The sequence below is a fragment of the Haliotis cracherodii genome, unplaced genomic scaffold (assembly GCF_022045235.1).
Source record: "Haliotis cracherodii isolate W230 unplaced genomic scaffold, xgHalCrac1.p SCAF_14, whole genome shotgun sequence".
NCBI lineage: Eukaryota > Metazoa > Mollusca > Gastropoda > Lepetellida > Haliotidae > Haliotis > Haliotis cracherodii.
In genome coordinates this window covers 33,959,806-33,973,632 of record NW_027266269.1, presented here as the reverse complement: position 1 = coordinate 33,973,632, position 13,827 = coordinate 33,959,806, and the positions used below count along the sequence as shown (strand labels likewise).

The following is a 13,827-nucleotide window of genomic DNA, read 5'->3' as shown; positions in this document are numbered from 1 at the left end:
TGTTATTCAACCGTGCCGTCCTGGATTTTGTCCCTGAGTTTGTGCTCCTTATTTACCTCAAATAACTTTCAGACACGTAATATATTTCTTGCCACCAACTCATTGGCGCTATGTAGACTTCAGGAGCATATCCACTAAGGTTGAAAGCATACAGTGTTAATAAAAGGCAAATTTATGACCGATTCCACAAATAAATTAATGACCGATTCCACAAATTAAATGCCCTCTCTGTATAATCTCCACCCGGTGTAAATCCACCTCCTTGAAACCCCCCCCCCCCCCCCCCCTTACTCTCTACACCGCCCTATTCTATGTAAAATTGTCCACATTTATATTTGTATATGATTGACGATATCTAGCGTTCGGATTTAAACGTGCCTGAAAAGTACAGTCGAAACTCTTTGTGACGAACTTGGATGTGTCGAATTCTCGGTTGTCTCGAACCCCTTTGGGAAACCCAAATATCCAAATTCAGTCTCGAACACTGGAAAACTCGAACATTTTCCAGGTCCCCAAGAGTTCGACACAAGGTCGATACAGGTTCGACTGTATTCGATACAACGACCCCAGTCCCAAACTAACACCACTGTACAATGTGGGGGGTCGAAACCTGTCTTCGGGGTGACGTCAACGAGACAACGATTTAACCACCTTGCTACCCGACAACGACCGATAAAATAAATGTATATGGGGTTAGGATGTACCTGGGACTTTAAGCTAAGTTCCTTTGTTCTGAAAGTTGGGAAAAAATGTAATTTTGTTAAAATTTGGACTTTGTTTTAAAAATTTAGTGGCATGTTAACGATGCAATCAATGCAGAAAAGTAACCTCTACCAAGTCATTATAGTTGTAAAAATTATGTGTGTGTTGGCGCTCATCTTTGTGAAAGAATGAGTTTTCCTAGGCCTTACAAAAACACATGCAGTCGAACCTCGTTATCTCGAATGTACCGATATCTTGAACCTATTCTCCGGTCCCGACCGCCTCACTATGTAATTACATGTACATTTGCGCGCTTATCTTGAAATCCAGAAAAAAATGCATGGTGCTATCTCGAACCCTCGAATCGTTCCCACATTTGACCTTACTATAGAAATGTCCGGATATCTCGAAGTTACAACACAGTCCCGCTAGGTTCGAGATAAGGGGGTTTGGCTGCAGCTGTTTTGGAAGTGTGAATCTCACGCTGACACGCCATGGTTTGACTGAAATACGGTTCACAGCGGTGGCAAAGCATGCTCACTCACTCACTCATAAGATACACACGCGCCATAAATGTTTCCTCTCCTTGTGGTTTCTGTGTTGGCCATTTGTGAGTGAATGAGTGAGTATGGTTTAACTTTTACACCGCTTCGAACAATATTTCAACAATATCACGACGAGAGACACCAGAAAAGGGTTTCACAAATTGTACCCTTGTGGAGAATCGAACCCGGGTCTTTGGAGTGAGTGAGTGAGTGAGTGAGTTGGGTTTAACGCCGCTTTTAACAGTATTACAGTTATATCACGGCGTGTCAGCTTAATGTGGGAGGAAAGCCTAAGTGATGCAGGTCTCAAGACGTTTACCACTTCGATGAAACCCAGGAGCACGGGTATGGTGCTGACAAACCTAGAAACATAATCGGGGGGAACCGGGATTCGAACCCACAATCATAGGTTTCTGGCGTGCCCAAGGGACGCAAATCTGCACAGCGAATCGCGGCGCCTTAGACGACTGGGCCGCCCATGCCCCCTGGGTCTTTGGAGAGACGAGCAAATGTTTCAACCACTAGGCTACCCCACCACCCGAGACCATTTGTGAGAGGTCGATAACATAACATAACGGGCAACACATTGTGACCACCTGATCCCCAGTTTGTCTGTATCCCTAAGACTCGTGAAGATCCGGGTTAGAATTGGTCTTAGCAACCCATGCTTGTAGTATTTGTTTGTTTGTTAGAAACTTCCCACTTTGCTGAAACCCACGAGAAGGGGGTTATTTGTTTTTTGTTTTTTTGTTGTTTGATGCCGCACTCAGCAATCATCCAGATATATGACGGCGGTCAGTAAAAAAAATCGCGTCTGGACCAGTCAATCCAGTGATTGATACCATGACAGTGATAGACAATGTGAACAAAGATCCATGTCGTGAGTGTACGATGACATGCCATCAATATCAAGTCACGGGACTCACCACCTGATTCTTTTTGTTACCTCTTGAAATGTGTTTGTTTGTCGTTTAACGCAGCAACTCAGCAATATTCCAGCTATATGACGGCGGTCTGTAAGTATTTGACTCTGGAACACACAATCTAGTGATTGACATCATGAGCATCAATCCACACAATTGTGAAACGATGACATGCATCAACCACCCGATCCATTAGTCACCTCTTACGACAAGCATAGTCGCCTTTTACACGGCAAGCATGGGTTGCTGAAGACCTATTCTAGCTATATGACGGCGGTCTGTAAGTATTTGACTCTTTGACACAATCTAGTGATTGACATCATGAGCATCAATCCAAACAATTGTGAAACGATGACATGCATCAACCACCCGATCCATTAGTCACCTCTTACGCCAAGCTTCTTCAGGACTGTAACGTCATTATCGAAGCGTTATAAAATACCACTGCGTCTCGATGGTTTGCAATGAACGTGCTATGATTTTACTACGCTTCCAATGCTTAACGTTTCGCGGCGAGGTAAAGTGGTGTTTAACGTCACGCGTTCAAGATAATTGTACCTTATATATACTTATATATAAAGATGTGAGTGTGTGCATGCTTGTACTTGTCCAGGCTAATGATAGTGCTACCCACTGATATTCCTCGTGGCAGTTTAAGGTTTAAGAAACTATTTCAAGCTGTATTTGTGTGAGCAGTGTGTGAATCACTCGCCATCTCTACCTTTAGCAATTGTGTTTTCACACTTGAGTGAGTGAGAATGGTTTTACGCCGCTTTTAGCAATATTCCAGCAATATCAGGGCGAGGGACACTTGAAATGGGCTTCACACATTGTACCCATGTCGGGAATCGAAGCGGGTCTACAGCGTGATGAGCGAACGCTTTAACCACTGGGACACTCGATCGCCCCTCTTTCACGCTTGAAGTGTGTGTTTGTTGTCTAAGTCCCAATTTGTCTGCCAAGATTGTTGCTCACAATATCGATCAATGGATCAAAAGTCCAAATACGATTTTTTAACAGACAACTGATTGGAATTTAGCTGAGAGCAGTGTTAAACAACAAACAAAATCTTACTTGACAGTAAGTTTCAAACAGGGCATGGAGTCTACAACAGATTATATCCTACCTTTGTATGCTTGTGTTTGTTTGTTGACAAGACAACCCAGTAATTGATAACATGAGTATTGATCCACACATTTGTGAAACGATGGCATGCATCAACCAAGTCAGCAAGTCTGACCACCTGATCTCGTTAGTCGCCTTTTATGACAAGCATTGGTTGCTGAACACTCATTTCCCCCCCCCCCCCCCCCGAATCTTCACGGGTCTCAACCAAGTCAGCGAGCCTGACCAGCCGATCCCATTAATCGCCTCTTACGACAAGCATAGTCGCCTTTTACGGCAAGCATGGGTTTATGAAGACCTTTTCTACCCCGACCGGTCTGACAGATGCCAGACAAAGGTTCAGTCAGGTGAGCCAAAACAGAACACAAAAGATGGATATGTGATTTGCCTTTAATTGATTGAAACACACAAGGGCACCTGCTCAGAGGAGGCCCTGGCATCTGGCCCTGGCTATGTCAAGTGACAACAAGTCCCATTACTGATCATACTCCACACCAAATAACTTTCGACAACTGACACACAATGTAGATTGCACATAGTATACACAAATATACATGTTTCTCAAGATTCACAATTTGTCATTAACTGTCCTGATCAATTTCAGCACAACAGATGATGGCGACAAGTGAAACGAGGTCAGAAATAAGGATATTTTCATCCTGATCCATGTTCGGAATTAAGGATGAAAGTCACTGGGTCCTTTCAAAACCTTTAGGCCCTTTCTTTTTTATTTGTTGAAATATGTTTTTTTTGAAAATTAGAAAAAAATTAATAATATTTCACCAAATCGTTCAGTCAACAAATCGTAGCGAAAGAGTTATGTCCCTTGTCTTGATACACAGTCTTTGACGAAAGTAACTCCCTTTGTCTTCAGAGAAAAAACTCAAAGCTTCCAGCAAATATTGGCACTAAAGATGGTGGATCATTCCCCCATTCCCAACAGGTAATACTTGTAAGAGCATTTTGTGATCCCATTTAAAATCAGAGAGAGCTGAAGAGCTATTTTATTCCTTCCTCTGAAATCTGGCTTTGTAAAAGAAATCTGTGATTCAACAAATAATTATATAATAGCCTATATTAAAGAACTTCTTGAGTTGCCAAGACACCATACAAGAAGAACTCAGGCAACCCCCTTAATTTCTGACAATGATTGATGAACTTTCAACTTGAGAGCAACAACATGACTTATATGAGTAAAGTACATAGACACGATGTGGTCAGTTAGAACTTGAGGTTGCCTATTGATGGCAAGTCCGGGAGCTTGATGTCTTTGATCTTCTGTGGAATGTTCATGTCCTTGACGGCTGACACAGCTCGAGCTGGAGCTGCAGCAATGCCCGCCTGAAACACCGAGTTGTCCACTTGTGGTCAATACAATACAAAATAACTCTTGTGTTTTGGGGACCAACCATTTGATATTGTGGGAGGGAGGATTTGTTTGGGAAAGATGATTTGCTTACCCCAGGTTTTACGAAAAAGGAATTATTCACTGCTGATGCTGGATGTTGTGAAAAAGGAGCGTTACAGAAGTCACAATTGTTCAACTTCTCCATGTTCCTGAGGCAAGAAAGGCAACTCCCTTCAAAGTCTAGTTTTCACATCAGCCGAGGCAAGAGAGGCAACTCTCCTGTATCAAAGTCTAGTTTTCACATCGGTCGAGGTAAGAGAGTCAACTCGCCTAAATCAAAGTCTAGAGGTTTGACATTTTCCCGAGGCAGGAGTAAACTCGCCTGTATCAAAGTCTAGTTTTTACATCTGCCGAAGCAAGAGAGGCAACTTTTCTTAATCAAAGTCTAGGTTTTACATTTTCCACACATTGTCAAAGAGAAGGGCTCATTTGACTTCTGTGAGTTATACATGGCCCTGCCTGGTGTCGGAGGAACGACATGTATACATGCGATGCAAAAATAAAAACAATGGGATCAGCTTGAAAAGATGAAAGAATTGGTTCTCAGACAATTACTTTTGTGTTTTTTGGTTGTTGCTTGTTCAAACTAGTATGTAACCCAAATAACAGTTGTGTTCCATCAACCTGGGAAAGGGTCTCCCTACATAAACAAGCATACAAACTCCTATTGCCGCCATGACCATAACACGATGCGCAGTAAAACTGTGCGCATGTAAAGTGAAGTAACTGCATGCTATATAGAATCTCATTTTTTTAAACATTAGGTTTTTTAATTTTAATTTTTTTTTTTCAGTGGAAATAAATACTTCATGATGATGCGGGCGGTGCCTGAGAACCAAGACTAATTTTTTAGCCATATTTAAACTAACAATATCATTTTATAAAACACAAGAAACTAAATATTGTTTCAGCACTTATTTTTGCAAAGGTGTGGGGCACTCTGATCAGTGAAAGCAGACTGTTTTGGGTGACTGAGCAATATTTGTTTGGCTACCTCTTGCTTCTCCATCTTGTTCTGCTCCTCGATGCGGGTGAGAATCTCCGTCATGTTCGTCTCCAGCACCATCCCACCCATCACCAGCTCCGCCAGGATGTAGTGGACCTGAGAGTGAGTGAGTGAGTGAGTGAGTGAGTATGGATGGGCGAGTGAGTTGAGTGAGTGAGGGTTGAGTGAGTATGGATGGCGAGTGAGTGAGTGAGTGAGCAAGTGAATGAGTGAGTATGGATGGGCGAGTGAGTGAGTGAGTGAGTATGGATGGGCGAGTGAGTGAGTGAGTGAGTGAGTATGGATGGGCGAGTGAGTGAGTGAGTGAGGGTTGAGTGAGTGAGTGAGTATGGATGGCGAGTGAGTGAGTGAGTGAGTGAGTATGGATGGGCGAGTGAGTGAGTGAGTGAGTATGGATGGGCGAGTGAGTGAGTATGGATGGGCGAGTGAGTGAGTGAGTGAGTGAGGGTTGAGTGAGTGAGTGAGTATGTGAGTGAGTGAGTGAGTGAGTGAGTATGGATGGGCGAGTGAGTGAGTGAGTTTGGATGGGCGAGTGAGTGAGTGAGGGTTGAGTGAGTGAGTGAGTGAGTATGGATGGCGAGTGAGTGAGTGAGTGAGTGAGTGAGTATGGATGGGCGAGTGAGTGAGTATGGATGGGCGAGTGAGTGAGTGAGTGAGGGTTGAGTGAGTGAGTGAGTGAGTATGGATGGCGAGTGAGTGAGTGAGTGAGTGAGTATGGATGGGCGAGTGAGTGAGTGAGTATGGATTGGCGAGTGAGTGAGGGTTGAGTGAGTGAGTATGGATGGGCGAGTGAGTGAGTGAGGGTTGAGTGAGTGAGATTCCGAACTTGGTGCCCTTGCCAGGCAAATTGAGGATTTTTAAAATTTTTTGTTGAAAACCTAAAACCAGTTCTGCAAGTGAGAGAGAGAGAGAGTGAGTGACTGAGTGATTGAGTAAGTGAGTGGGGATTTATCCAGCATTCAAAAACTTGGTGCCTTTGGCAAGCAAATTGAGGAACGAGTGTTATTTTTTTCCAAATAGGTATTATTTTTATTTTCTTTATTTCAGCAATAATGTTAAACGAAGCAATAACGCCTCTTCCACTTTATTGGCAGTGTCAACAATTTCCAAAGGAGCTAATTTCAAATGAACTAAAGATCAAATCAATGAATCACTCATACGCGAGTGATTGGTCACAGTTTTTACATCAGTTTCAGCAATATTTTAGCCATATTATGGCATGGGACATAGGATTTGTTTGTTTGTTTATTGTCTAATGCTGCACTCAGAAACATTCCAGATATATGACGGTGGTCTGAAAAGAATCAAGTCTGGACCAGACAATCCAGTGATTGACATCATAAGCATTGATCCACACAATTGGGATATAATGACATGCCAGTCAGTGAGCCTGACCACCCGATCCCGTTAGTCGCTTCTTTCGACAAGCATAGTCACCTTTTATGGCAAGCATGGGTTGCTGAAGACCTATTCTACCCCGGATCTTCACGGTTCGGGATATAGGATATGGGCTTCACACATTGTACCCATGCAAGGAATCAAACCCTGATTTTTGGCGACATGAGCAAACACCTTAACTACTAGGCTACCCCATCTTCCCTTGAATGACATGACAATATTGCTATACTTACTGGTTCATACATCAAAGGAGATCACTCAATGAGAATTATGAGTCTTGTAAATGCATCCCCAGATCATAGGAATTGGATCGAAATGTTTGTCTGTAGCCGTCAAATTTAGAGTGTAGTAGGTTGCAAACAGCCACAATAAAAGGTTTGTTTTGTTTGTGTGCATTATTTTTCAGCTATATGTTTGCCGTCTGTAAATGATCAAGTCTGGTCCATACAATCCACTGATTTACATCATGAGCATCAGTCGACGCAATTGGGATACGATGACATGCATCAACAAATGTCAGCAAGCCTGACCATCCGATCTCATTAGTCACGTCTTAAGACAAGCATGGCATGTTGAAGGTTACCATATTTGACTTAATAGCGCCCAGGGCGATCTCAAAATTAGAAATTGGGGGCTCTTATTAGAATAGTATTTTGGTGGAAAAAAAACAGAGTTGAAAGATAAATTTTGCTGTTTATGCTGACAGCCTGAAATGTTTATATACCGGTACGACAGATATATATTTCCAGAATTTAATTGCCCATAAATAAGGGTGCATATAAACACACAAGTGCGTATTATACACCAATAAATAAGTCTTATGTACATTGATCAATCGGAAGGGGTGCTATTTGGGATTGTTCACTAGCCAATATATTAACAAATATCGCCGTGGGTGCTTATTAGAGCTTATTACGTCGAATACTGTATTTCTAACCCAGGTCTACACGGGATATGCCAGACAGAGTACAATTTGATGATATGTCTGAATCAGAGAGTTGTAGGTCAGTTTGAGTAATGATAGTTTGGATAGTTTGGATAGAGGGGACTGGTGAAAAAGTCTGGAGTTCACCGAAATCCGAATTTGACAGAGTCCGATTTGGACAGATTCCACTGGCTGAGAGGGAAGCGGACACATACCTTGTCTACATGGAAGATCAAGTCCAGCTCACAGACGTTCTCAAAACACTTGTCTAGCGTCTCCACAAATACCTGCAAATAACATGGTCAACATATTCAATTATATGTCAGATTATTAAAGGAGAACTAAACCTACACCTGCCCCTTCCTTTGACTCTCACTAATTACGAGTTGGGTTTTATGCTTTTAGCAATATTCCTGCTTTACACATTGTGCCCATGTGGAAATCAAACTCGGGCCTTCGGCGTGACAAGCGAATGCTTTAACCACTAGGCTACCCCTCACCTACACAAATTATGACATACAGTCAACCCCAGTTCTCACTTGGATGTGCCGAACCCCGGTTGTGTCGAACTCACAATTTAGTCCTGGCAAAGTACGATATTTATAGGATTGCACGGAATATTGGTTTAATGGAATATTCTTTCCAAACGATACATATTGCAATAGTTCTGGTATACGGGGTAAAATAACAAAACAAATTCTGTTATTATTTGTATCTTTTAACCTAAAATCTAAACAGAAATTCATTCACAAACTGATCGACAAAACAGCAGAAACAAGGAAGTGATTTTTCTCTCCGGTTGTTATCTCCCCTGTATCCATGACTACAAAATGGCGGCAACTGACAATGCTGAGTAATTTACTTTAGTATGTAGAAAATAGGATCTGCATGTACAATCAGTGTCAGTCACTATCAAACACTTTACTTGCCAATATATTGCAATAGATATACCTGTATCTCTTTATTTTGCAATACAAATATTTTCCCATTACAGCACTATACATTTATCACTATTTTAAACTGGATATGTCAAATTCACAGTTGCCTTGAATTCAATTTATAGTCGCAAGAGTAAAAATAAGTTAAAACGAATCCTGATAAGTCAAACTAGTAAATTTTACAATAAATTGTATAATTAAATACTTATCCTATATCACACTATGCATTTCTCTTTCTTCCATCATGGAAGCATGGGTCACCCAGATGTTGGGAGGTGACCAAGGTGATGTGAGGTATGCACGGGTGAATTACTAGTAGAAGCTATAAACTATTGTCTCAGACATGTTTCCAATAAGGATCGACAAAAAGAAAGGGAAATGCACAGTGTGAGATAGGAAAAGTGATTTGATTTTTTTTATTTAAACATATTTATTCACAAGGAGTGAACGGGATTGGGGGACAAGTTCTTCCAACTTAGAATGCCCTCTCCCTGGTATTTACAAAATATTCACAATTTCAAATTCAATATATATGCATAAAACATAAAACACTATAGATGAGAGAGAGAGAGAGAGAGAGAGAGAGAGAGAGAGACAGACAGACAGACAGACAGACAGACAGACAGACATTGTTGAATGAACAGTTCTTTACACAAATCTTTTAGTTGTACATATATAATGTTGTACTGCCTTAAATATAGCTTCATTTTCTGTAACAACGGGATCTGCATTGCCGTGTAACAGTAAGTGTACAATAGGTATGTTATGAACAATATGTTTAAGGCTGTTTAACATAATTTCGAGCTGATGACTAAAGAATGGACATTCCATGAGATAATGATATGAATTTTCACATGTATTCGAACATGTACAGTTCGGGTGATCTTTTATACCAATTCTATATAAATCATAATTCAATTGACTGCACATGTAGGATAAGTTTAAAAAGTAAATTGTTTTTAAGTTTGAAAACACATCTTAGCACAAGTTAGGATTTGTATCTGGAATAATGGTGAGAACCAGAAGATACAGATAGAAACTTCAAAGACAAAATACTGATGATTGGCCCGAGTTATGGCTGCCATGATGAAGAGACTCGTCACTAACTCAGGCTAAAAACAAAATAGCCTTGGCTCTCATGCACCGCCCACATCATCATGAACTCTGCCGCACGTTTCGTTTTTACGCAGTTACTTCCCTTCACAAGAGCACTGCTTACTGCTTTACCATATTTACTGAGCATTTTGTGTTATGGTCATGGTGGCAATAAGAGTTTGTATGATTGTATACGTAGGAGGCCCTTTTCCAGGTTCATGGTACACAACTGTTTAATTGCTTTCTAGGTTTGTCAGCACCATACCCGTGTTCATGGGTTTCATCAAAGTGGTAAACGTCTGAGACCTGCATAAGTTCGGGCTTTCCTCCCACATTAAGTTGACACGCCATGATATATCTGGAATACTGTTAAAAGCGGCGTTAAACCCAATTCACTCACTCACTCACTCTGCGGTGCCTCAGATGACTGGGATTAAACAAGGCCTGGTCATCTTGGAGTCAGCATACTGACCTGTATCAAGTCTAGAATCCCCAGCTCGCTTTCCGAGGAGTCGACACAGAACACAAAGTACAGCGTGGCGTAGTGACGGTAGATCAACTTGTAATCAGAGCCTCCGATGAGCCTGTAGTGGAGAAGACAAGGGTGAGTGAGTCTTGGGCTCTTTGTTTGGAATACTACATAAATCCTGGGGCCTGTAAATAATCAAGTCGATATTGTGAGCATCATCCAAGTCACTGAGCCTGTGACCACTTAATCCTCTTGGTTGCTTCTTACAACCAACATAGGTTATTTGGGAATTGTAGCTAAAATGGATAGAATTATCAGTAAACCGCTTGCATGTTATCAGAAATGTGCGGTCCACTGTAACTTGATAATGCCCTCATATCGCTTGACGATGGGCCATTATCACGCCCATTGTTAGGTGACGTCATAGGATAGGATAGGTGACGTCACGTTCAATAGTGACGTCATCAGTTTTTTTCTAAGACGTTTCCATATTTGTAAAAGTGGGTCAGGGTCATTCGTGTTGATTGCAGTAAATGTTTCAAACCTGATATTGTTGTTTCTTTTTATTTGATAAAAAAGTCCATCCAATTTAGCTATAACAACGGTAATGCTATTTTTCAGGGCATTATCTTTGTCAGGCAGTTAATGGAAGACCTTGGGCTTTTGCAAATGATAATGCCCTGAAAAATAGCGTTACCCTCATACTATTCTAACCACAGAATACCCATACTGTTAAAGCAAAAGAATCTGGAACAGTTAAACAATGGTAACAACAGTGGATCCGAAAACCAAATTATAGAAACCGAGACACCTTATAAACATGTAATTGTTTCAGCATGAAACTGTCAGTCTTAACCTAGCATACAAGACAGTAGTGTTGGTACATTGATTCAAAGAATAATCTGAAGTCAAGTCAGATTGACCGTGAAGACATCCTTACGTTCCCCCTTCCAGGAAGTTGCAGACATTGTCGTCCCTCTTTGACACGAGATGAAATGTTTCCCTGATGATTTGCTGCTGAATGTCTTCCGCCTGTAACCATGGCAACCAGGACATAAACATTGAAGATTCAACACGCAGTGTTATGATTATAACTGATGTGAATACTGTTCTATGCCAGTGCCTGCAATAGCATGACCTGTAAATTATAAGAGTGTACCTGGCATGTTCTTTTTGTAAGCATAGAGCATAGAACATAGGGCGTGGGGTCATCAAAGAGATGACATCCTTACCTTGTCAGCTGTCTGAGGTATTTTTGAAAACAGGGAATTTGTTAATATATTTAATAATAGCAAATACTGGACACTCCAGTTTTATCTGAAATAAAGTACTGATTAAATGAGACAGTTTTATTTCCAAATATTAGACCAGATATTCAGGAATAAACACACAATGCCTTTTAGAAAGTGGTCAAATGTAACAAATGTCATATTTGGGATTACACTTTCTTAGTACATATTCTAGTAACGTTTTGGGTAGAGTTCCATCCGGGATTCGAACCCACACTGCCAGTGTGGGGCACATAATCATGGGCACACAAAGTCAGTCATTTAACACACTCAGCCACCGAGGATTCCACAAATGAAAGTCCGACAACTGATAGTTTAGATCACATACTTTGTGTACCCTTTTGACGAGTGTAAATTTGCATGGCTAACACGGTTGAAAGCTATGAACATAAATGTCATTTAGAAAGTGGTCTAATGTAACAAATGTTAAATTTGGGATAACACTTTCTTAGTAATGTACAGATTCTAGTACTTTTTTGGGTTGAGTCCCACCCAGGATTTGAACCCACATTGCCAGAGTGAGGCACCTAATTGCCAGCACACAAAGTCAGGGATCTAACCCACTCAGTCAGAGGGCTTCTACAAAAATGAAAGTCTGACAACTGGTAATCTTGGCTGGATGTCTCCACGTCAAATCAGTACAACCATTGTAAACAAGAGATGCATAATTTTTCACTTTTAATGATATTTTTCAATGAAAGTTACCAATTTCATAACATATTTTATTTAAATGTGAAGGCTTTGCAAACATGAAATAGAAGAAAACAATATACTTTGTTGAATGGACTGAGTAAGATATTGTCACATCTGGCTGTACAGACATATCTCCTGTGTCTGCAATCAACTCTGGGAGGTAGTGAGGTGAGGTGAGGTGAAATGGTGTTTAACATTGCGTCCAAGATTATTGCACTTATATAGCGACGTGCATGTACGTGTGTGTGTTTGTGTGGCTGCTTGTACTAGTCCGGACTGATGTCAATTTATAGTGCTAGCTCACTGAGATACCATGCCGCAGTTTAACATGAATACCCCACTCAGACACCGTATACTGACTCTTGAGTCGACCAGTCCTTGTTATAGCCCTTAATGCCGAGCGCCAGACACGGTAACAACAAGTACCATCTTTTAACGTCTTTGGGTATGATGCAGGTGGGGATCGAACCCCAGACCTTCCGCTCTCAGGGCGGACGCTCTACCACTAGACCACGGAGGCCGTCATCAACTCTGGGAAGGAGAGTGCATGTGTTGCATGTACTTCAGATGCAAAATAAAACAAATATAACCACTATCGTCATCAGTAAAATGAAAAATAATCTGTTTCTTCGAAATTTATTTACACTCAGATGAGAGTCGAATAGAAAATATTGAAAAAGGGGTGTGTCATTTCATAAATAGGATCTAGTGTTACAGTAGGAAGTCTATTGACGACTGAAAAATGATCTGTATGACATACTTATCATCTAAAAACAGTCAAACCGTCAATGAAAACAACTGCACTGTCAATGATAACGACTGCTACAAAACATTTCAGTTTACAGAGTGGAAAATTTAAAATCAGAATCAGAAATCATGTGTAATATGATCGAGTAAAGACGGAAGCTATGTACTCACGTAGTGCTGATAAAATCTACTCATTCGAGGCTTCCCATGGTTGTTAAATACAAGAATGGCCTTTATCATTGTGAAAACTGTAAATAGAAGGGTACCAAAACGCTAAATTTCCATACTAAACACGGACCACTTCCACAAATACAGCTGGCAGCTGACACTATTATAACTTCCGGTACACTAAAGGGACAGTACTCCTGTCTGCTTATCGTTTCTCTTCATTCGATGTATGAATTATTACATCTAAATTAGACGGTCCAATCCTTCAATTTGTCAAAAAATATTATATATTTGCACAGCATGACGACTGTATTTTAACTTTTTAATGGATGAAATAACTGAACTAACAAACAGTATGATTAAAACGTAAAAAACCCAAAACATATCTGCTACTAT

The 13,827-nt window shown here is 40.8% G+C and overlaps 1 protein-coding gene across 1 annotated transcript; it reads right to left on the bottom strand.

Moving 5' to 3' along the window:
- Nucleotides 1–3,672: 3,672 nt before the first annotated feature.
- Nucleotides 3,673–13,601, bottom strand: LOC139461204 (AP-3 complex subunit sigma-1-like). The gene is made up of 6 exons (XM_071242801.1): nt 13,435–13,601; nt 11,475–11,566; nt 10,538–10,649; nt 8,248–8,319; nt 5,698–5,805; nt 3,673–4,636 (listed from the first exon to the last, which is right to left on the bottom strand). The coding sequence occupies exons 1-6, from the start codon at nt 13,501–13,503 to the stop codon at nt 4,517–4,519; spliced, it is 573 nt and encodes a 190-aa protein (XP_071098902.1). The 5' UTR covers nt 13,504–13,601; the 3' UTR covers nt 3,673–4,516.
- Nucleotides 13,602–13,827: the final 226 nt, after the last annotated feature.

Excerpts from the sequence above, each read along its gene's own strand:
- LOC139461204 (XM_071242801.1), bottom strand. The coding sequence starts at position 13,503 with ATGATAAAGGCCATTCTTGTATTTAACAACCATGGGAAGCCTCGAATG. Across the intron at positions 11,567-13,434 it reads GTAGATTTTATCAGCACTAC|GCGGAAGACATTCAGCAGCA; the intron begins GTGAGTACATAG and ends CCATGGTTACAG. Across the intron at positions 4,637-5,697 it reads ACAAGATGGAGAAGCAAGAG|GCGGGCATTGCTGCAGCTCC; the intron begins GTAGCCAAACAA and ends TCGGTGTTTCAG.